Source organism: Taeniopygia guttata, chromosome 5, assembly GCF_048771995.1.
Source record: "Taeniopygia guttata chromosome 5, bTaeGut7.mat, whole genome shotgun sequence".
NCBI classification, from domain to species: Eukaryota; Metazoa; Chordata; class Aves; order Passeriformes; family Estrildidae; genus Taeniopygia; species Taeniopygia guttata.
Genome location: NC_133030.1, coordinates 38150364 through 38174609, shown reverse-complemented (window position 1 = coordinate 38174609; position 24246 = coordinate 38150364). Strand labels below are relative to the sequence as shown.

At 36.8% G+C, this 24246-nt stretch overlaps 1 protein-coding gene across 11 annotated transcripts in view; it reads left to right on the top strand.

The window, feature by feature from the left end:
• HECTD1 (HECT domain E3 ubiquitin protein ligase 1) overlaps positions 1-23334 on the top strand; it is a 61002-nt gene extending 37668 nt beyond the window's left edge. For 6 of the 11 annotated variants that reach the window (XM_032748488.3, XM_030274581.4, XM_030274583.4 and 3 more), the window contains 18 exons: positions 534-1370; positions 4939-5160; positions 6855-6988; positions 9234-9390; positions 10244-10466; positions 12942-12996; positions 13236-13418; positions 13767-13977; positions 14059-14144; positions 15736-15863; positions 17591-17792; positions 17937-18074; positions 18330-18937; positions 20463-20541; positions 20655-20748; positions 21028-21178; positions 21896-22040; positions 22386-23334. In XM_032748488.3, coding sequence (XP_032604379.2) covers positions 534-1370; positions 4939-5160; positions 6855-6988; positions 9234-9390; positions 10244-10466; positions 12942-12996; positions 13236-13418; positions 13767-13977; positions 14059-14144; positions 15736-15863; positions 17591-17792; positions 17937-18074; positions 18330-18937; positions 20463-20541; positions 20655-20748; positions 21028-21178; positions 21896-22040; positions 22386-22523 — 3791 coding nt within the window. In that variant the 3' untranslated portion in view covers positions 22524-23334. The remainder of the gene's footprint in view (positions 1-533; positions 1371-4938; positions 5161-6854; positions 6989-9233; positions 9391-10243; positions 10467-12941; positions 12997-13235; positions 13419-13766; positions 13978-14058; positions 14145-15735; positions 15864-17590; positions 17793-17936; positions 18075-18329; positions 18938-20462; positions 20542-20654; positions 20749-21027; positions 21179-21895; positions 22041-22385) is intronic. The other 5 variants (XM_030274587.4, XM_030274585.4, XM_030274588.4 and 2 more) reach the window with 3 other exon arrangements.
• The last annotated feature ends 912 nt before the right edge of the window (positions 23335-24246 follow it).

The window sequence follows — 24246 nt, the reverse complement described above, 5'->3', positions numbered from 1 at the left end:
TGTATCTATAAATTATTCTTTTAATTTAAGAATAAGAAATCTCAAACTAAGCAGTTTCATGACATGTCATCTGTTGGGTAAATATGCTTATCCACAAGCATTCAACAAAGAAAAATGTTATTGAATGTCCATGTAATAATTACAGCTTCTTGACAGATGCTAGTAAAGTTATGATACATTTTAATATACATTTTTATTATTAGAAAATCAAATTTTGATAGAAGCTAATAAAATTGAGAGATTCTAGTAGGTCATGTCCCTTCCTGAAGGAAACTTTATTTTGGCTGGATTCTGTGACCCTGAAGATTAAGGCAGCAAGAATGAGCAGCCTCTAAATTGACAGCGTTACGAAATACTAAATTGTTTTGATTTAAGTGCTTCCTTTTTAATTGGCTTTAAGGGTTACTTAGCGATTTCATTGATTCAGACATTCAGAGCCCTTATGAGAAGCTGATCCCACATTGTGGAGCTACTGTCTGACACGCCTCCTGTCTGCTTTCTGCTGGATCTCACAAACTCCTGTCCCTTTCCAGGCTGGATTGATGTCACCTGGGATGCTGGTGGCTCTAACTCTTACCGTATGGGCGCAGAAGGAAAGTTTGACCTCAAGCTTGCACCAGGGTACGACCCTGATTCAGCGGCATCACCCAAACCTGTTTCATCCACTGTTTCAGGCACAACGCAGTCATGGAGCAGCTTGGTGAAAAACAACTGTCCAGACAAGACGACTGCTGCTGCAGGCTCCTCAAGTAGAAAAGGAAGCAGCAGTTCTGTGTGTAGCGTGGCAAGTAGCAGCGACATCAGCTTGGGTTCGACCAAAATGGAGCGGAGATCAGAAAGTGTATTGGAACAAAATATAGTTTCAGGCACTGACATCCATGAACCAATTGTCGTTCTGTCTTCTGCCGATAGCGTGCCTCAGGCTGACATAGGGTCATCTTCCAGTGCGAGCACCAGCACCTTGACAGCGGACATGGGAAACGAAAATGCAGAGAGAAAGTTAGGTCCTGATAATTCAATACGTACTCCTGGGGAGTCCAGTGCTATATCCATGGGAATTGTTAGTGTAAGCTCTCCTGATGTGAGTTCAGTCTCTGAACTGACTAATAAAGAAGCAGCTTCCCAACGACCCCTAAGCTCTTCAGCAAGTAACAGACTCTCAGTCAGTTCTTTGTTGGCTGCTGGGGCACCCATGAGCTCCAGTGCAAGTGTTCCAAACTTATCATCTCGAGAAACTTCCAGCCTGGAGTCCTTTGTACGAAGAGTGGCAAACATAGCACGTACCAATGCCACAAACAACATGAATTTAAGCCGGAGTAGCAGTGATAACAATACTAATACTTTGGGAAGAAATGTTGTGAGTACTGCAAGTAAGTAAGCTATTTTTATTTTTAGTTGAGGATTTTGTTGTCTCCTTGGTTTTCGTTACACTTGAGTTTGGATTGTGTTGGTTTAATAGAGAAATGTACTTAGAGCAGCATTGACCTTGTATGAACTAGTAGAACTCATGAAGGACTCACAGAGGTCCTGTCATCTGAAAAGTGTTACATTACCCTATAATGTCAGATCACAGGTCCTCATCAAACAGAAAGAAATTTGAAACTGATGATTGAAATTGATGTTGATTATATGTTTAAGGAGAGAGTATGGATTAGACTAAGAGGATGGAAGTCTAGCAACAGTAGCTAATGTCAGGTACTTAGGCTTTCTGATCTGTGTAGATTTTGCATATTTCTGTTATTTTTCCATTTTCCTCAGGAAGGGCGGTTTGTGCATATTGTGAAGTGTTTGAGCATAGGAGCTAAGAACAAAGTACGACGGAAAAAGAACTACAGTATAATGAAATGTTAGCAGATTCCTGATTTTGTCAAGCTGCTTAACATAATGTACTGTAATACTGAGTGTGTTTTCTAGAGATGGTAGGTATGATCATTAAGGCTTAGGTTTGGTGAACTGTTCAGGCATATTAAATGTAAGGAAGTTTGTAGTTAACAGTGTTTTAAATGACATTATGTACATTATGTATTCTTTAACATTTGCATGTTCTTAGATTATATGTAGGAGCAAGGTATTAGCAAGTTAAGCTATAAACCTGCTTGTTGTGAGTTCAGTCTTTTTTTGAGCATGCTCCCATCAAAATTGTTACTTGTTTGGTATTTTGTTCTCTGATTGTGATAGTACTTTAAACAGAGAACTGCATTTCATGGGTTTGGCAAGTCAGAAAAAGTGAAATTACCCAAGCTAGAAAAAAGCATAAATTTCTTGTTAAGCTTTCATGCTTGTCATGATTGTCAGTGAAGCTGGTGAAAGGTCTGGAGCAGCTATGGGGTGTTTAGCCTGGCGAAAAGGAGGCTCGGGAGAGATATTATTGCTCTCTGCAACTACCTGAAAGGAGGTGTAGTGAGGTGGGGGCAGCCTCTTTTCATGGGTAGGAAGTTACAGGGGAGGTTTCGATTAGGTTTCTTAATTGAACAGGTGGTCAAGCACTGGAATGGGTGGCTCAGGGAAGTGGATTCACCATCCCTGAAAATGTTCAGAAGTTGTGTAGAAGTGGCACCTGGGAATGTGGTTTAGTAGTGAACATGGCAGTGCTGGGCTAACATCTGGACTCAGTCTTTGAGGTCTCTCGCAACCTTAACAATTCTGTGACTCTATGCTTCCTTATTTAGAAATGGGGTGTTTGCTTTTAGCATTTAAAATATTTTTAAATACTGAAAGTTTTCTTTTTTTGATGGGGAGTTTTTTTAATGTATCCTTATATTCATGTTGTGATACTGGCGATGAGGGCGAAGTCTTTTGCAATAAAATAGTAAGATATTCAAAGAAGGCTTTCCAGTACTTGATCCTCTTATAGACAGATAGAATGGCTCTGGTTCTGAAGTAGTTTTGTATTCAGGGGAGGAAAAAAAAGAGACCATCTTTGAAAAACATGGTAAAATACTTCAACAGCATGTCTAAAATTTCATGAATGTTTGATACTATACACTGCAAAAATTAGAAATAACAATGGGGCAGCTTAAAAATAGTCATTCTTTATATTATCCTTCATGTAGGAATTATTTTGGTTTATGCTTTTTATATGATTAGAAACTGAAATGGTAGCTCATGTTCCTAAGAGATCAGAGACAATATTTGAATAATCTCCCCAGAGTTCAATTAGAGCATTGTAAAAAGCTTGATTTGTTAAATTTTTATTATTTTGGGGGTTTTTAGCCTGTTCAGGTTAAAAAACTCCAACCAACCAAACTAAAGACCAAACAAACCAAACAAAAGATTCCCACCATCAAACAAACCACCCACAGCAGCCCAACACCCCAAAAATCAAGACTGACATCATCGTTAGTGAGAAAGTCTTTCTGGACTTTCTGTACTGGTTGCATTGAAAACATCAGTATTTGCCAGAAGCTAAGTGGTGTCTAGAGTAGCCAATTTCCATTTGCTCTTGAATTCAGAGCAAACAAAGTGCTGATGCTTAATGGCTTTTTCTGTTTACTGTAACAGCAAAGAGTTTGCTGTTATTAATTAGCAGAGGATGAAAGATGTGGATACTGAACAGCTTATTTTCAAGCTCTTGAACAACAAAAGAAAAACCCTTTAGTTCTTCATTTCCATGCTTTTATAGAGAAGAACATAAGCCTATTAACAATGCTAAATTTAAAATTTGTACTTTTCCTCATCGTTATACTATTATTTGACACCCCTCTGCATTGTTATATTTTTATTTGCAAAATGTTAGCTATGTTATTAAGGGGCAGGGATGTATGTAGTGACTGTATGTAACAGAAGGAAAGCAGAGATAGTAACTTTCCCACCCTGCCCCCAACAAAAAGCTGCCAAATTCACTTAGGGGAAGAAGGTTTGTTATATCCTTCTTCCAGGGTAGTAATGTTTGCAAACTTCGGTAATAATAATATGAAATGCAGAGGTGGTTTTATTTATTTTTTTTTTAAGAAAGCAGTTTCTCAGTTTACATAAATGGCAATAATGAAACTTCTTTTAAAACTGAATAACTTGCATTTGATAAAGTTCAGGAAAAGTAAATTGGAAAACCTAAGGCTTAAATTCTTAGTAGAGATGACCCCTCAAGTTTTTTTCTCCAAACTTGTGGTTAATCTCCTTGATTAAAGATAAGCATGTGAGAACATGTTTTGCTGACTGGGATATAAAGGTATAGTTGCACATAGGTATAACTTATACTCAGGTACACTATCTGAAGTTATTTCTGAGTCTACAGCGAATTCAGGCTTTTTTCAGTTGTTCACTAAAATGCATTTACTGTTTTATTTGAATGTGCAGTAAGGTAACTTTTTAGTTGTTGCTTGCTTATTCTGAAAATTATAAATCATCTAACATAAGTCATCTAGTTCACAGTGCTGTCAGTTCGGGTACGTTGACTGATGAACATATATTTTTGTAGTTGTTTGAAAAATAACAAGTCAGAGCTAATTTAAGAACCTTAGAAAAATGCACAGTAATCACAAGTTTCACATTTGTTTTAATGTGTTCTGTTTCCAATTCGCTTATATATAATTAACTTGTTTGCGCTATATAATACAGTAATTTAGATGTTAAATTTCATTTTAAGCTTAAAGATAGATCACAATGTTGGAGTAACAAACTTCATAAATTCTTTACATATATTGAAAATGAAATTAAGTAATTTCAGATATATAGTGGGATTTTGGGGATTTATTTGATAAAATTATTTATTTTAAATGTTTGCAAGGGAATAAGCCCAGAAGTGGGCATCTATGCTGTAAGGTCCACTTTTGCATTGGGAAACCCTTCCTCTTTATAGTCTGTTGTTCTTTATTATAAAATAATACACTGGTAATTTTTCAACCCCAAATATATTTTTCAACACGGAGTCATGCATGTAAATTGTACTCTTCAAGTCATCAAATAATTTATTTTATCTTACCGTATCTTTATCTATAGCGTCTCCTCTTATGGGTGCCCAAAGTTTTCCTAATCTGACTACAACTGGTACCACATCAACAGTGACCATGTCTACATCCAGTGTTACTAGCAGCAGCAATGTAGCTACAGCAACTACAGTTTTATCTGTTGGTCAGTCGCTTAGTAATACTCTAACTACTAGCCTAACATCAACATCTAGTGAGAGCGATACAGGGCAGGAGGCAGAATATTCTTTATATGGTAAGTTTCATTTTTAAATGAACATAAGCATTAGACTTCCCATTAATGACTTTTCCTTTTATCACAATGTTATTATTTTCTCATATAGTAGTTTATTTACTGAAAAGTGTCTGATAGTTGAGCTGTTTTTATGTTACTAGTTCTGTAAGGCAGTAAGTAAAATAGTATTAATGTAGTAGTATTTCCTTATGTTGTCAAATCTTTATTTTCAGCAGTTTCTATCCCATATTACTATTATTTATTGTATAGTTTATCTAAGTACTTGAATATTTTCCCTCATCAAGTTTAGTTCCTAATGTAGTTTACATATGTACTTCTAATTACAATTAAAATGTTATTTTTTGTTGTGTTGTATAGGCGTGCTTACATGCGAAGTCTCATGTACCTTGTATTACTCTGATTGAAAAGTGTCCACCATTAGGCACAATGTACCCTTAAAATAGCTTCCAGGTATCTCAATGCTGTAATAGTAATTTCAAAAAATTGGAAAAAACCACAAAAATTGGCAGGAGGAATGAAATTATATGATTTGACAAACAGATCCAGAGTTATGTGCACACTGTACCCTAGAAACAGACTTCAGGACAGAGGTTACTTGAGGCATATGAGTACAGTGAAATAAGGTTTAGATAATTCAGTCAGTAATACGTAGGAATCAAGCTGATAAAATGAAGTCAAGAAAAACTTGGGTTGGATATTGGAAAATACTACCTAATGTAAAGTTTATTGATTTGTGAGATATTTTTGAAAGAAAGATACTTTATTTAAAATATTGTTGGATTAAGATTGTATTCTATGTTGTTGCCTATTGAAATTGCTTGAAAAGTTTCTGATCATTTCAATGGGTATTGGAATTGAACCGCTTGGAGTCAGTTGATTAATATATCTGCATGTACCATTTCTCTTTACTCTTTTAATTAAGTCTAATTTGATGCTTTGATTGGGTGACACATCTCAAAATATATCACCAACAGCTGCACAAGTAGAATGCATTCAGGTATCAGTAGGGAGGATAACAGCTATAGGAAGGGTGTTTGGGTGGTATAGATGGTTTCTATGTGCATAGAAAAATGTAAAAGTTCAAAGCTTTATCCCAGTCCACTTGGATTGCTGTGAACTACTTTTCTGGTTTTGGGAGGTTGTTTTTTAAATCTCAGTACTAAGTGAGTAAAATGGAACTTTGCCTTCAACTTCTTTTTACAGTAATTAATTAGCAACTGAATCTTTAAAATGTTACTCTCTTTACTTTTACATTGTAAGTTAAGGTATAAACCACATGTTTTTAGTGGAAATTACATCACTCATCTGTTTTTAAGTTATTGAGACATAGAAACAGACAATATGCATTTGTGCACCATTTTCTGGACATCTTTTGTAATCTCCTATAAGTGTAATTATAAAATGTTATAATCAAATGAGGAACAGATCACTCTTGCTGATCACTATTAATTGTACCAATAGTAAGTGCTTTTGTAGTTATGCTGTTGACTAGATCCATGGACTTTTTAACAGTTATGTGCTTTTACCACAGCTTTCATTCCTGTTATGCAGTAAGCAATATTTTCTTTTTCTGATTTAAGTGAGATTTCTTTTTTCACTCTTCCCAATGCTTCTGTTCTTTATTTTAAAAAATCTGCTTTAAAAGTTATTCTTGTCTTTTGTTCTGTATGTAAATATATATACATATGTTATAGATTTTCTTGATAGCTGCCGAGCTAGTACTCTGTTGGCAGAGTTAGATGATGATGAGGATCTACCTGAACCAGATGAAGAAGATGATGAAAATGAAGATGATAACCAAGAAGATCAAGAATATGAAGAAGTTATGGTACGATATAGTTAGCATCAATGGTATCTTAATTGACTAACAGATGCTTTAAGAATCCACAGATTTTTTTTGGCAATAGGAAGTCCTAGCTACAGTATTTCCATTGGTTCAAACGAATTTATTTAGATTCATTTAGTTTCTTGCATATGGTCAAAACCACAAGAAAAGTCTTTTTAAACACCAACTTACCCAACACCTTACAGGTCAGAATTAATGTCTTAAACCATGCTGGGAACAGGTTGACAGACAGTAGAAATGATGGATCACTGGTTCACAGGCTGATGAAATAGTATGACTGTGGATCTATAATGCATGCTGCTGCATTTTGTAGTGATTCAGTTCTGGTGTTGTTTTACTGTAGGCCTGTATGAAGCAAGTTTGCCATAGGAAATATCTCTCTTCTCAAGAGTACTCCCAAAACCCCAACAAAAAAAACAGTGGGGTGGGGGCTAGACAAAATCCAGCATGGTAGTTCTCATGATTCTTGCCTAGACTATCAGGAGTTCTGGCTTTTCATTTGGTTGTTCTTTACTGGTATGAACAGTGCCTGGTCTTCTACTATCACTGAAGTGATCAGAATAAATATTGCGAAATCTAAGAGGAAAAATAGAAGGCTTCACTAATGCTAATATAATGTTTTACAGAATAAATAGAAATATTGTTTTATGGAATTATAGACTTCATCTTTAATTAATATGCAAAAATTTATTTCATTTGAACCAAAATATGTAGCGTTTTAACTTACTGTGTTTATGGTTTTAATAGAGACTCAGGTACACGACTAAACATCTTGTTGTTTCACCTTCTGTACAACGATACAAAGTTAGGGAAAAAACCAAGCCAGTACAACTTAAATGGATCTACAATGCAAACAGTAACTTTAGTTTGTAGAATGTTGACCAGTTAAAAAAAATTATTAAATGGGGTTACTATTGTTGTTCATGGGAAGTAGCAGAAATAGCTAAAATAGATTTTGCATTAGATTACACAGCAAGAAGCAGGTCTGGAAAAAAAAATTTTTCTTTCTTGGGTTCCAGTACTATTCCCTCTGATATACCATGCAATTCTGCTCAATGAGAAGTTGAACAGATTAAAAGCGTGTAAAAAATTCATAACCAATTAAAATTTTTAAGGCTTATTGAAAATTAGATTTTCCCCCACCAAAATAGTTCTAGTATTTTGATACTTGATTTAATCTCTGGATAAAATATATACATTGTATATCAGTGTGTGTGTATATATATATATATATATATATATATATATATATATATACATTGTATATCTATATCTATCTATCTATATATATACATTGTATATCTATATGTATATATATATATACACACTTTGGAAAAAAGTGCTTCTTGTTTTCAAAAAAAATAAATATGTTTATTTTGACATCACTGGATATATTTGACATGTCTTTGAACCTCTGGTATTGCAAAGTTTGTGGAATGCACAAAACATTGACACCAAGTTTGCTGGTTTACAGTGCTCTGTATTTTCCTATGTTCTGGTGCTTCAGGGAAAGTTTAATTCTTTCCAGAAACTGTAAATACACTTGTGCCAGCTTTGATTTATTTTATGTTGATTTTATAGAGAAAATTAACATAATGAAGACATAATGAAATAATGGAATGAGTAAAGTCAGAACCACAGTGGGTCATCTGGCCCAGCCTCCCTGCTCAACTGGGGTCATCCTAGAGCACATGGCTCAGCATTGTGTCTTGATGGTTCTTGAATATCTCCAGGTTGTTACGCAACCTGTCTCAGTGTGTGTTTACTCACACAGTAAAGTTCTTCATGTTCAGGGGGAACTTCTGTTGTCACTTTCTGTCTCTTGTCCTATTGCTTGGCACCACTAAGAGCCTGGATCCATCTTTTTGACACTGTCTCATCAGATACTGACAGACACTGATGAGGTCCCCTCTCATTTGCCTGTTCTTGAGGCTGAACAGGCCCAGCTCTCCCAGGCTTTCCTCCTAAGAGAGACACTCCAGTCCCTTAATCATATCTGTAGCCTCCATGAGGCCTCTCCAGGAGCTTTGTGTCTCTCCTGACTGAGGAGCCCAGAACTAGATACAGCACTCCAGATGCAACCTTAACAGAGCTGAGCAGAGTTGCAGTTTAGTGTGTGACTGCTGTATTCATGAACTCTCAATTTTTTAATCAAATTATTCTCTTTAGCGGAATAAAAACAAAACAGCTAGGGTTTTTGGGTGTGTGTTTGTTTGGTTTTTATTAGGAAGAAGAGGAGTATGAAACCAAAGGAGGCCGTAGAAGAACATGGGATGATGATTATGTATTGAAACGACAGTTTTCTGCGTTGGTTCCTGCTTTTGACCCAAGACCTGGTCGTACTAATGTGCAACAGACAACTGACCTAGAAATCCCTCCACCAGGTATGCTGACAAAGTATGTGATGCTTAATCTGGCTTTAGTATGGAGACTCACTGTTAAGTGCCCACTGGATCTGGGGATGCCATCACTATTAATCAGTACAACATGCTCTTGTGGCTATGTGGCTTTTCTCTGTTTGAAAGAGCGTTTCATCTACCTCTACAGATCTAAGCATTATTGAGGGGAAAAAGAAATTAAGTGCTGTGTAAAACATGCAAATTTAGGAATTTAACTAGGATCATCTCTTACCATGATAAATAATAAAATCTCTTGATATGTTAAAGATGTGCTAAACATGCCTGGTTTGATCTATCTGCAGGGACTTAACTGTGTTAAAGCTACCCAAATAGATTTGATTGGAGAGGATGTGCTGGAACAGTGCAAAGCTGAGGGAGGGGCAAGGTAATGCAGTGATGGAGCAGTGTGTATGGTCAGCAGCACAGCACCTGATCTTGCTCCTTGTCTCCTTAGTTCATTCTTATTCAGCACAGTGGATGTACTCAGTGTTCATTACAGAGAGGAATAAGTTTTAGCATATGTGGAAATAAGCCACTGCTTGTGTTGAGGGACTAAAAGGAAGGTACTGTGTAGGAAAAGAATGCATGTACTGTGATAATATCTAAGGTGTTACCAAGATATAGGGATCAGTAGGGATTTCAGAAATTCCTGTTAATTTTATTCCCATAGAGAAATGGTTTAGTCATAATTTAGTTCATAGTTAGGACTGTCTCATCTCTCTTTGGCATGTGTGCAGTAAGTCGTTACAATTCTTTGTTGAACCATGTTATTGATGTTTAAGCCACCTTGTTACGCATTATATATTTTGTGTTAAGGGTTCTCAAATGATTTTTGCAGGTACACCTCATTCAGAACTCTTGGAAGAAGTTGAGTGCATGCCTTCGCCACGTTTAGCACTTACCTTGAAAGTTTCAGGCCTTGGAACAACTCGAGAAGTAGAACTGCCCCTAACAAACTTTCGATCCACCATCTTTTACTATGTACAGAAATTGTTACAGCTTTCCTGTAATGGCAGTGTGAAATCAGACAAACTTAGACGTATTTGGGAGCCAACATACACGTAAGCTCACCAGTTCATTAGTCTGTTTAGAGAACACTGTGACTAATTAGAAAATGGATGTTAATATTTTAACTCCTCCTCTGGAATAAGCAATTCTAGAATCAGATTTTTTTGTGTTTATGTCAGGACGCTATTAATGGTTTTAGAACTACTGCTGTGCCTGCAAAACTGAGGAAAAAAATCATAGCCTTTAGGGATCTGCTTGGAAAAATCCCATGGGGTTATAGTCCTAGCAAAAAGAGAAGTCCAGGAGAGTTGGTTGATTTTTTTTTTCAAGGATCACTTTACCCAGACATAAGAACAGTCCATCCCAATACGTAGGAAGTCAGAGTCAGTAGGAGGCATGTGTGGATTAACAAAGAAGCATGAAAGGGAAGCATGCAAGGAGTGGAAGAAGGGTCAGGTGATCTAGGAGGTATCCTAGTTGTCCCAACTTGAAGGCAGAGCATTAGGAAAGCCAGAGCACATCTGGAGTTGAATCTGGTGATACATGAACGGCAAAAGGTTGGCAAACACTTACATACAGGTCCATGGGACTCAATGGAATGTACCCATGCGAGCTGGCCATTCTCTGTTGTCTTTGGAAGATCATGAGGGTTGGGAAATACTTCTGAGGACCAGAGAAAACAAAGTGTCATTCCTGCCTCCCACAAATTCAGGAATGATCTAGGGAACTACAAACTGATCACTCTTTAATCCCGGGAAAGGTGATGGAGATAGTCTGGGAAACCATTTTCAAATGATGAAGGATAAGAAGGTGATTGGAAGTAGGTGGCATGGATTTATGAAGAGAAAATCATGTGTAACTGTCCTTAGAGACTTCTACTATATGCCTAGCTCAGTGGATGAGAAGCAAGCAGATGTTATTTTCCTCAACTTTGGGAAGGCTTTCAATGCTTTCTCGGTGACATACTTAGAAAGCATGGACTAGATAGTGTCTGAAAAATGCCTGAACTGCTGTGCTCAGATGGTTATGGTCCTTGGTGTAAAGGCCAGCTGGTGTACCCCAAGTGTTGATGTGAGTCCAGGACTGTTTAAACACCTACATTAGTGGACTGTATGATGGGACAGAGCAGACCCTTAGCTTCCAGGCAAAACAAAACTGGGGAGGAGTTGCTGTTGGACCAGTTGGTTGTGCTGCCATTCTAAGAGACCTCATCATGTTGGAGAAATGGGGAGACAGGAGTGTCATGACATTTCCCAAAGGGAGATGTAAAGTCTGTCAGATAGAGAAAAGTAACTCTGTGTGAGCCTGTTTAGGCTGGGGGCCAGCTGGCTGGAAAGGAGATTGGTGAAAAAGGCCCTGAAGGTCCGAGTGGACAGAAAGTTAAACATGAGGCAGCTGTGGACCCTGGTAGCAAAGAAGATCAGTAGCACCTTGGGCTGCATTAGGACGGTTGAGTGAGGTGATCATCCCCAGCTGCTCAGCACTGGTGAGATACACCTGCAGTGCTGCTCTGTCCTTGTTCAGGGCTCCTCAGTAACAGAGAAACATGGACACTGGATTGAGTCTAGCAAGGGGCTGCTAGGATGATTAAAAGGCTGATTGCTTCTGTCATGCAAAGAAGAGTCTGAGAGATCTGTGTCTGTCTAGCCTGGAGGAAAAAGGACTTGTGGGCTCTTACTGATGTGTATGAATACCTGATGGAGGACATAGGGAAGCCAGACTGTGGACTTGCCTTTGTTGAAGTGTGAAAGGACAAGAATAAAAAAAGGCTCAAACTGAAATACAGGAAATTCTGTTTAAACACAATATTTGAGGGCCCTTCGTAACAGTTATTTTCTCGATGTTAATTTGACCGTACTAGCTTTATAGTAATAGGCAGAAATTGTAAGACTATATTTGGGGAGTGTTACACTAGATGGGGAGTGTTTTCTATTTACCACTCTAATCAATGTAACTTCTGTCATGCTTTGAAGATTGATGTATATAGAAGTGATAACTGCAGTAAGGAGAGGTGCAGTATTTTTAACTGTAGTTTAGATTTCATCAGTGCTTTTGTGTTGCACCTATTTTCTGAGTTGTCTTCTGTCAAAAATTGTATGTTTGAACAGTTTGAAAACAAACTGTTTTCTAGTAAGAAAACATGAAAAATAGTTGTAAATGTGTATGTCTTCTAAATTAATGTACAGCAAGCTTCCCTATTACTTCAAAATTTTAAAGAGTTGGTGCACATGTAGTGAAAAATCTCAAGTTGATTTGGGAAATTGGCACAATGAAGGTTGTTTGATTACTCAAGTCTCACTTAAAGAAACACAAGTACTTTGCAAGATAAATACCAACATAATGAAAATAGAGTTTGAGAAATTTGCTGCCTGAAGGTATCTCAGATGTGCTGTACAGCAGGCGAGCAGCTGCTGTTGCTGTTTTATATTATCTAAATGTCACTGATACCTAACAAGTCAATGTATAACCTCAGAATTTAGAGGATGTGCTATGAGTATGAAGTATTAATTGATTGTTTTGATGTCTAGAATCATGTACAGAGAAATGAAGGATTCTGATAAAGAGAAAGAAAGTGGAAAAATGGTAAGACCTACTTCTGTGCCTTTATGTTTCATGGCTGTGTTAATAAAGGCAAAAGAAATATTGTGGCAGTTTTTGAAATGCTACATTAAAAAAAACTAACAGTTTTCAATTACTTAAAGAATATTAGTGAGTATATTTGTAAATGCATGCTCCTTTAAAAAAAGACATTATATATTGCATGTGAAATCTTAAAGACTTTACAATCAGGAAAAACCAACATTTGGTGGTTCCTGTTGTAGGGTTGCTGGTCAGTAGAGCATGTGGAGCAGTACCTTGGCACTGATGAATTACCAAAGAATGACTTGATAACCTACCTGCAGAAGAATGCAGACTCAGCTTTCCTGCGCCACTGGAAATTAACCGGCACTAATAAAAGTATTAGGAAAAACAGAAATTGTTCCCAGCTCATAGCTGCATACAAGGTATATGTCTGCATCCAAACCTTTTTTATTATGAATGGCTGTGTGCTTTGTTTTGCAGCTTTAAAGATTCTTGTGGAGGGAGAGCCATGGTATTTATAGGGAAGTTGAATGTTCAAAAGCCAGTTTCAAGTTTAGGTTTTGCTGCTTTTGCCTTTTTATTTTAATGTCTTCTGTTAAATGCAGTTGTCTTAAAATGCATTTGAATAATGATCTGCACCCTGCATAATTTGATTAAGTGTTAAGTTTGAACACAGGAACTGTTTTGATTTTTTCAAATCTATTTGGAATATGGTCCTAAAGACAGCAACACACACAGTTTTCATTCTTAACCATTCTCTTTTTTTACAGGACTTTTGTGAACATGGATCAAAATCTGGATTGAGTCAAGGAGCCATTTCTACTCTTCAAAATTCTGATATTCTTAGTTTGGCCAAGGAACAACCCCAGGCCAAAGCTGGCAGTGGACAGAACTCCTGTGGAGTAGAAGATGTTCTGCAGTTACTTAGAATTTTGTATATAGTTGCCAGTGATCCTTACACAACACGGATTTCTCAAGAAGGTAACTTAGTTAATTGGCAGGGCTTTTGAAATACTTTAATGAAAAGAAATAAAGGAAAACTTTTGTCTTGATTATTTTCAGAAGGAGATGAGCATCCTCAGTTTAACTTTCCACCAGATGAATTCACAAGTAAAAAAATTACTACAAAGATTCTGCAGCAGATTGAGGTATTACACTCATACATTATACACAGTGTATATATGTGGTATTGTTTTTAGGACTCTGTTATTCTCTTCCTTATCTTGACTCTTTGAAATGATTGGTTTTTTGCTATTTTTGAATTGTTTCATGCATATTTTCTTCCTTATATTTTGAATGAGTAAATTCTGTAAGAACAGACTAGTCTGAATAAAACCATGCTGTTTGTTTTTGTACAAAGCATACAAAACTTTTTTACCTGATGTATTTTGGTTATGAATAATAATAATAATAATAATCTTTTTTCTGTGCCAGACATCAATGTTAGAATGTAGTGTGTGTATATCTGCCTGATGATAATGTAAAAAAGACAATTGATTATGTTAGGGTTCACAGACATTTTATTACTCATACATTCTACATAAACTTTCAAAAATAGCATTTAGAAAATATCCTACTGGTAACATGTTAGTTAGATACATTAAAAGGAAAATGGATGGATGATACATTAAAAGGAAAAAGGATGCAGAACTATATCCTACTACTAGGATGCATTTCTGCAGCTGAGCTACATTTTCTTCAACAAAGATTAAAGAAGATTCTCAGCATAGTTAGCCCTTGTGTGCTTTTTGAGGTTCAGGGTTTTTTTTTTTACAGTCACATTGTCCTAATTATTTGTTTAAAAAAAGTTTCAATTTTTTGTGTTCTTTCAAAGATTATTCTGGCACCATGAACATCCTTGTAGTAATAATTTCTGTAGTATAGTTTATTATAATTGTATTTCAGAAGGGACTGTAATATTTCAAGGGGATAATTTTCTACCATCATGTTTCTTTCATGTCTTCTAATATTGAGATGATAATATCTAATTTCTTTTGGGCAAAACTCAGGAGTAATTCTTTCCAGGTAATTGGGTATTAAGATCTCCCCACAGTGCTTTGAGTAGTGTAAATCCCAGAGATTTACTACAGCTTTAAGTGTCTGTGCCAAAGCACCCTCTGTCCACTCTTAAGTCTTAGGAAGTTTATGAACTTAGAATCACAGAATATACTTAGTTGGAAGGGATTCATTGGGATCATCAGGTCCAGCTCCTGGATCTGTGCAGGCACACGCTGTGCCTTAGAGCATTATCTGAATGCTTATTGAACCATGTCAGGCTGGTGCTGTGAAATGGGGAGCCTGGGGAGCCTCTTCAGTGCCCAACCACCCTCTGGGTAAACAGTCTTTTCCTGATATCTACCCTAAGTCCCTCCATGACTCAGACTCAATTTCCATGAGTCCTGTTACTGTCACCACAAGGAAGAGATCAGTGCCTGCCCCTTCCCTTCCCCTCATGCGGAAGTTGTAACTGCAGTGAGGTCTCTCCTCAATCTCCCCCAGGCTGAACAGACCAAGTGACCTCAGCCACTCTTCATACAGCTTCCATATTGCTAGCTTTTAAAAGGCGGGGGGAGGGAAATCTCAGTTGCTGAGAAGAGAGAAACTTACCTGAGCACAGATAAAAACTGTATTTAGATGTATTTGCTGTGTATGTACTTAGTTACAAATTTGTTGGGACCACCTAAGTCAAATATTACTAACACTGGTGGTGTTTTTTTTATTCCTTGCATTAAACTACAGGAACCCTTGGCACTAGCAAGTGGAGCTTTGCCAGACTGGTGTGAGCAACTAACAAGCAAGTGTCCTTTCTTAATTCCATTTGAAACGAGACAGTTGTACTTCACATGTACAGCATTTGGAGCATCAAGGTAAAAAAAATAAAAGAAGAATGATTGCTTTCTTTTAATTTTTTACATATAGTAGTTTCTAAATTGCTGATTTCCAGAAGGACTTAATTCTGATGAGACAAATTTTTCTTGCCAAATGTGAATAATTTTGGGTAATGGAAGGAAGAAGATGGAAAAGCTCAGAATGACAAGGGATTTCATTTTTTAACTTCAAGATGTGCTTGTGTACTTATAGCCAGGTTATCCTATTGGCCAGTTTGTCTGAGTTTAAGTTCATTACTTAAAGGACTAAAAAATAGGAAACATTTGGAGAATCATATGAACTGAAAGTTTTTTGGAAACACATATGTTTTTATAGTTCCAGCAACTTCTAATTGTTTTGGTTCATTTATTGTTAATTCAATAATGTTTAAACAAAACAGAAAAAAGCTAAGAAAAAGAATGTTCTTTTGAAAGTTGGCTATAAGCTGCCTAATGAAATTGGAACAAAACCAGACTTTAAAACATTTAAGGATATCCTCTAGAGTTCTTTGTTACCTTGGAATCATTAATATTTTGATTGGAGCATTCATAACTTTTAGAGTATGTAGGCAGTGTAAACCTTTTTGCTGGTATACTTTTTTTGTAACAAGAAGGAATAATTAGTTTTTAAGGGTTTTCTTGGCTCTTGCTACACTTTGTTTTCCAAATCAAAGAGTAGAGAGAGTTGCCAGAATTACTGTTTTGTCTTACATGCAGTAGAAGTGCCTCATGAGGAACGTAAAATGAGGTATTTAAAAAGAAAGAATAAGGAAGAGAAGAAATGGTATTAACTTGCAAGACATCAGTTTAAATCTTCTTATTGTGTAAAAAATTTAACGTCTACAGAAAGATGGTCCATATCTTGGGGTCTTTTTAATTTTGTTTTGGAAAAAGGTAATTTTTAGAGAAGCTGCATTTGAAAGAGATCCCTGAGGAAATATTGCATGTTATTTACTTTGTAAGCGAAGAGCTTTCTTAAGCTCTTAAAATAATGGAAGTAATTATTGAAACTTGTCTATTCTGTATGGACTGTGTGTATGTACACTCTCTGCTGTGTCTGTCATGACACTTGGCTTATTTTTCAAAACAATCAACAGACGATAGCTTTGAAGGTAGTTTATTGCTGCATAGATGATAATGCATACAAAAATTTGGAAATTTGACTTTGTGTAAGTACTACTATTAAAGGTAGCTATTCTTCACTGATAGGGGTCTATTTGTCTATGACTGCACTTGAACTTTGGTTCTGTGTTGCTCTCACTTCTGTGTGTTAGTAAATAACTCTGCAAAACTGGGTCAGTATTAATGGGGTGATGCGCAACTGCCTTACAGTCTATAATGAAAAGTGTAATTTGTGTCTAAACAGTTTTGAGCATCTGTGGTTAAAAGTTCAACAGTAAATGCTACCTTTTGTTTTTTCCCCTGTAGTGTGAAAACTATAGGAATTCAGATCAAGAACTGTATATTTTTATTGGTGCTATCATCTGACTCTGGCACTTATATTAGAAATTACTTAGTTTTCTGACGTCATAAAATATGAAGCAGTCCATATTTTGGGCCATTTCTGGCTGATAAATAGTTAAGTTTGGTTTATATCTAAAAAAAAATAGGAGGCAATTACTACTAATTAATACTTAACAAGTCACTTTTTATTGGTGACTTCTTTCAAGTTTTCAAGCTGGAAGACACAGAAGTTTTCAAGAACTGGTGTTTGGTTTTTTTCCCAGAGCAATTGTATGGCTGCAGAATAGACGTGAAGCCACTGTGGAACGGACAAGGACCACGAGCACAGTACGACGTGATGATCCAGGAGAATTCAGAGTTGGACGCCTCAAACATGAAAGAGTGAAAGTTCCGCGAGGTGAATCCTTGATGGAATGGGCAGAAAATGTCATGCAGATTCATGCAGACAGAAAATCTGTTCTAGAGGTAAAGCATATCTGCCTAGCAGAGCGAGGTTAGATAGCTATTTCTAATGTACTGGACAGGATATTGAATATCCTGTTCCATAACCAACGCTGAACATTTCACTAGGATTTTCTTTTACTATTAACTTTCCTTATGTTTTTCTAGGTTGAGTTTTTAGGGGAGGAAGGAACAGGCCTGGGTCCTACCTTGGAATTTTATGCATTGGTGGCAGCAGAATTTCAGAGGACAGATTTGGGAGCTTGGCTTTGTGATGATGATTTTCCAGATGATGAGTCCCGACAGGTACATTTTAATTTGTATTTTAAACTGAGTACTTGTGTAAAAAAAAAAAAACAACTAACTAGACATCCAGGAAGGAAGCACACATGTTCATACAGCAACTAGTCGTCATGGTCAAGAATGATCACTCTGGTCCATAGCTTGTTTTTTTAATACTTCTCTTTTTAACAGAGCAGTAGAGTATAAGAAGTTAGTGCAGATATCTAATTAAATCCACCTTTAACCATGTCTGCTTTTTTTGTCTGTCTCTTAAATCAGGTTGATATTGGTGGTGGATTGAAACCACCTGGCTACTATGTACAGAGATCATGTGGACTGTTTACAGCACCATTCCCACAAGATAGTGATGAACTTGAGAGAATAACCAAACTCTTTCATTTCCTTGGAATTTTCTTGGCTAAATGCATCCAGGACAATAGACTTGTGGATTTACCCATTTCTAAGCCTTTTTTTAAACTCATGTGTATGGGGGACATTAAAAGTAACATGAGTAAGTTGATATATGAATCACGGGGTGACAGAGACTTGCACTGTACTGAAAGTCAGTCAGAGGCTTCTACAGAAGAAGGACATGATTCTTTGTCAGTAGGAAGTCTGGAAGAAGACTCCAAATCAGAATTTATTCTTGATCCACCAAAACCTAAGCCTCCTGCCTGGTTTAATGGAATTTTGACATGGGAAGACTTTGAATTAGTAAATCCACACAGAGCTAGGTTTCTAAAAGAAATTAAGGACCTTGCAATTAAAAGACGTCAAATTCTAAGCAACAAAAATCTGTCAGAAGATGAAAAGAACACGAAACTGCAGGAATTAATGCTGAAGAATCCGTCAGGTTCAGGGCCTCCTCTTAGCATAGAGGATTTGGGGTAAGTTTTCATATTTATTTATAGATAGACAAACAATCTTGTGTTAGAGAAAGAAACCAACACATAATTACAAATGAATTAGTAATAAAGCTTAGTTTTAAATAGTATCATTGCAAGGGGGAATCTGTAGAGATGCAGCCATATTCTTTTTCTTTGGTTTGAGGATTTTCTTTTCTCAGTTGCTCAGTTTCCTAATCTTAAATGTGGCTGTGTTGCAGCGATGTATGACTCTGGAAACAAAAATACCACTGCTTGTAAAATCACAGCTTTAAAAAAAGGGTGATTCAGTAATTTCTTTGCTATGATAACTTGAAATTTATCCAGTTCTTTGGAGAGCTTTTAGAGGACAGATGGATATCTCAGATTGTGTTCCTAGTACAGTGTTTAAATCCATGTTAAACAGAGCATGCGTTGACTTTTAGCAACTGTAAGAGAGAAAGTACTCATACCTGTGTAAACCCATGTCAGGATGTCATCCTCCCTAGTTTTGAACATCCTCCCTGTTTGAAACAACAGTTTTTCTACCATTAATATTGCAGATTATTTGTTATAATCATATTGTGCCACAAAAATTGTGTAGTGTCAGAGTTCAGTAATTACTTATGGCCTTGGAATCATAGACTGTCCTGAGCTGAAAGGAACCCTCAAGTATCAACCTGCACAGCACCATCCCCAAGAGTCACATGCTTTGCCTGAGAGCATTGTCCAAACACTTATTGAACACTCCCAGCCTGGTGCTGTGACCACTGCCCGGGGGAGCCTGTTCCAGTGCCCAGACACCCCCTGGGTGAAAAACCTTTTTCTGATATCCAACATAAATCTCCCCTGACGCAACTTGAGGCCGTTCCCTCATGTCCTGTCACTGTCACCCCAGAGAAGAGTGCCTGCCCCTCCTCTTCCTCTCATGAGGAAGTTGTAACTGCAGTGAGGTCTCCCCTCAGTCTCCTCTTCCCCAGGCTGAACAGACCAAGTGACCTCAGCCTAGACCTGGCTTCCTCTCTAGACCCTTCCCTTTCTTTGTAGCCCTCCTGTCAGTGATCTGTAATAGATTTATATCCTCAAAGGGCTTGTGGAATTTAGCCTGGCTTTTTATGTAGAGAAAGCAAGTAGCACTACTGAAGGGCCTAAATGCCTGATAGTTCAAATGGCTCTGTAATTGCTACTGGAAGAATTGAATGGAAATCGTTTTTCTGAATTGTGAGCTAAATTAAATGGTTTAAGTAGCTTTGAAGCTGATAGCTTCAAGATATCAAATTTATGAAATTTTCAGTGGTTGTCAAATCCAAATAAATAGAGAGTGAGAATATGCATTTACATACCATATGTTTGAAACATTTATTTTCTGTGTAGTCCATTACTGTTTGTAGTTTTATGCTTTTGTGTATACATGAACAGTGGTTTGAAGTGATCCACTCACAATGGTTTGAAATCCAGTGAGGTGCTTTTGGGTCTGACAGGTTGTAAATCTGGTGTTTACAAAAGCAGTAGCAAATTTTCAATTATTAACTACTTTTGTATTTTGAAGTTTAAATTTTCAGTTTTGCCCTTCATCCAAAGTATATGGGTTTACAGCTGTGGATCTCAAACCAGGTGGTGAAGATGAGGTAAGAAAATAACCTACCTTTACAATTTAACCAGAAGTTATACATTTTTATTGTCTGAACAATAACTTTAATAAACAGTGAATTCTTAGTGTATTTATCTACTGTCTTTGCAGACTGTAACAATGGATAATGCAGAGGAGTATGTAGATCTCATGTTTGACTTCTGCATGCATACTGGTATACAGAAACAAATGGAGGCCTTCAGAGGTAATTGTAAATATAATAACATATATGAAATTAGGTGGAATAATGGGTGTTTAGGGGCATGCTGGTTTAAAGTGATGGCATAGAATGGCTTTCAAAAATAAACTTTTTACTTAAGAATGCATTAGTTATGCTATTTTTAATTGTGAAGATGTCCCACTTGCCTTAATTAAGAAACTATTGTTTGATTCTGGTTTGACTAAAATACAACTTAAATGCTGACATTATTGTATAAACATTATTTGGACTCATGTTTATAACTGTATCTTGTGTAAATTAAAGATGGCTTCAATAGAGTGTTTCCGATGGAGAAGCTGAGTTCCTTCAGCCATGAAGAGGTTCAGATGATTCTGTGTGGAAATCAGTCACCTTCTTGGGCAGCTGAGGATATCATCAATTACACTGAACCCAAACTGGGATATACAAGAGATAGGTACTTTTATTCTGAGTAATTTTAAAATAGTAGCTAAAAGAAAATGTGAAGTGATAGAATGTCCAGGATGTTCATTAGATGAAGATGCCAAACTGGATGAAACTGGTGGTTACTGAAGAGCAGGTGATTGTTTAAAATTGCATGAAATACCCATGTGTTACAGCAGATAGTTTAGAAGGTATTTGGTAGTTTTGTGATGAGAGAAGATAAAAAAATTATTCTAATACAAGTAACTAGTGAAAATGTAATGGCAGCTAATACAGAGGATTAAAAATAGATTTTAGAGGTTTTATTCTCATATTTGAGAGTAGCTATAATTTTTTCCAGCCGTGTACAGTTGTTACAGTGCCCATATTTCTTATTCCTTTTTTTTTGAGGTGTAATTTAAAAAAGAAAGTGTTCTATGCAGGGGACTAATACACTTACTGGTGGTTGGCTGTCAGAAGGTGGTCTTGATTTCAAGGTTTTTGGGTTTGTTTGGTTTGGGATTGGGTTTTGAGATAAGTATATACCTACTTTTTTTTGTGTAATACTCTGCGAGGAGATTAAAGACTATTTTTTTGGATTTAAGTATGTTTTATTCTTAATAATCAAAGGCCCTAGAATCTTACAGTGTCTGCTTAAATGTGACCAAAGATTGTAATTCTACTGTGTCAAGTTAAAAGAATTGAAAAAAAACCCCACACATCAGAACTAATTGTTTTACTTTATTTTAAGCCCTGGATTCCTTCGATTTGTGAGAGTCTTGTGTGGAATGTCTTCAGATGAGAGGAAGGCTTTTCTGCAGTTCACCACTGGTTGTTCAACACTCCCACCAGGAGGGCTGGCAAACCTGCACCCCCGGCTCACTGTTGTGCGCAAGGTACGGCGTCTCCTGGCCACCCTGCAAGCCAGCTGCTGTGGCTTGGCAGTGCAGGAGCTTCTGCATTAACAATGATGATTTTTGTTTAGTTATTTTATTCATGGCAGTATGCTAAGGTTTTGATACTAACTTCTTGTTTCAGGTCTGCTCTCTGATACCATATATATATATAAGTATTAATGTACATATAAAGCAAGTGTATTTATAAATTGGCCTGTAGCTTTGCTGATGCTATTGTTTCTTGACAACTGGTGTAAGATATGCAGGAAGTGCCATGACTTAGACAACTTTTAACTTCCATAGTGAATGCTGTGAACAACTACAGTAAAATTCTTTTTTCCTCAGGTTGATGCTACAGATGCAAGTTATCCATCTGTGAATACATGTGTGCATTACCTAAAGTTGCCTGAGTATTCTTCCGAGGAGATTATGAGGGAGCGTCTGCTAGCTGCTACCATGGAGAAAGGTTTCCATCTCAACTGAGCCGCTGAGTGCAGCCTGGGACATGGAAGTGTTTTTGATACTAGTGAAGCCTCTTGTGTTTGTGTGCAAAAAATACGATCTCCACGCTGTGCTCTGATGAGACTTGCCTTTTTTCACCTGTGAGGCTTTAGGAAAATGTGGAATGTCTGTTAGCTGCTAATGACAAAATAAATCCTTGTAACTACACAGCCAGCAAGAAATTGGCACGGAACACTGTGTGATGCTTCAAGGGCTTGCACAACTGGAAATTAAGGTGTTTCTGTTTGACTGTTCCAAAGAACAGATCATCAGATTTTCAGTGTTCACTGATACAAATTTCTAACAGCGTATTGTGTAAAGTTTGTCTTTTAATACCCTGTACACTACGGTTGCCATCACTGATCCCTTTTGCTGGCTTTAAGCTAACTGGTCAGAAACTTGCTTCCTTTAAAATTTAGACTTAATGGGCATCTCCAGCCTTTTCTTTTTTAATGGTGCCTGCACTATTGGAGTATTTTAGTGGGTTTTTGTGTATAATCATGCACAACCATTTTTTTTTCTTCTTTTTCTTTCAAGTGGGAATATATTTTGATTTCTGAAATGCCCTGCTATAAAGATCAAATCCTTAAGTGTGTTTGTGCAGCTCAACAATAAAGCTATTAAAAAACACTGGTTCCTAGTGCAAGGCACACTTAAAGCAAGTTTTACTTTTGGTTGTATTTTCTTTGTATATTATAAACATTTATTTAACTTGTTGCAGTTTGAAGTTTAAAAAAAAAGCACCCAATGTGTAAGCTCAAAAGTAATCATTAAAATGTTTGCAACATATAAATATGTCTCTTCTGAATACTTAATTAGTACTTGTTATGAACAATGTGCCATGCTTTTTTAAAGGTTTCAAAGAACTATGTAAGAGAACTACAGATCTCACAAATTCATCTCTGTGTTCAAATCTTTCCAAAGTAAATGGAACTTCTTAAGAATGAGTCTGGCAGTGATAACCTGCATGTGGCAGGTTTTGGTGCTCTGCAGTGAGCCCATGTGACCTGAGACTACAGTTCTTCATTACACTGGAATAAAATCTGGGTCAGATGATACAGCTGATTCAGCTGTACTTGAGATGGACTGGCTGTCTTGGTGTTAGCATGTGATATTTATTGGAAGGAAAGTGGCTTACAGTAAGATAAAGCATGATGACACTATGGTTTTAAAGATTTTTTAAGTAGTTGATACCAGGAAAAAAATATTCAAATACAATAGTCTATGTAATAAGCTTTGCTTTGTGTCAGTTTTCCTTAGTAACAACCTCTTCTCATGCCACTGCTGAGGTGGGCTTGCCAAAAGATTCTGCCTTGCACGTACACATCAGGTTGGTGCCAGATTTCTTTTCATGGTATTGTTTGTAGGACTTTACAGCATTAATTTTTAGATTTTCCCTAATGCAGAATTGGAGGGGAATATTCACCATCTTGCCTGTGCCTGTCGTGCTTCAGACAAACACCTGTGTCCAGGTTTATGCAACTCTGCTCCAGTCACAACATCATCTTGTTTTGATAAACATGTTACTGTGTGAAAGCCCTGTGAATTATTCTCACACACAACACTCTTTTATTTTTAGACCCTGGTTTCTGAGTGGTGTTCATGTGAGCATATTCTGTGTTTTCACACAGAATATGCTTGTTCAGTACAAGGTTATATGTAGGGTTGGGCTGGAGGTTAAGAAGAAGGAGGAGGTTAAGAAGAA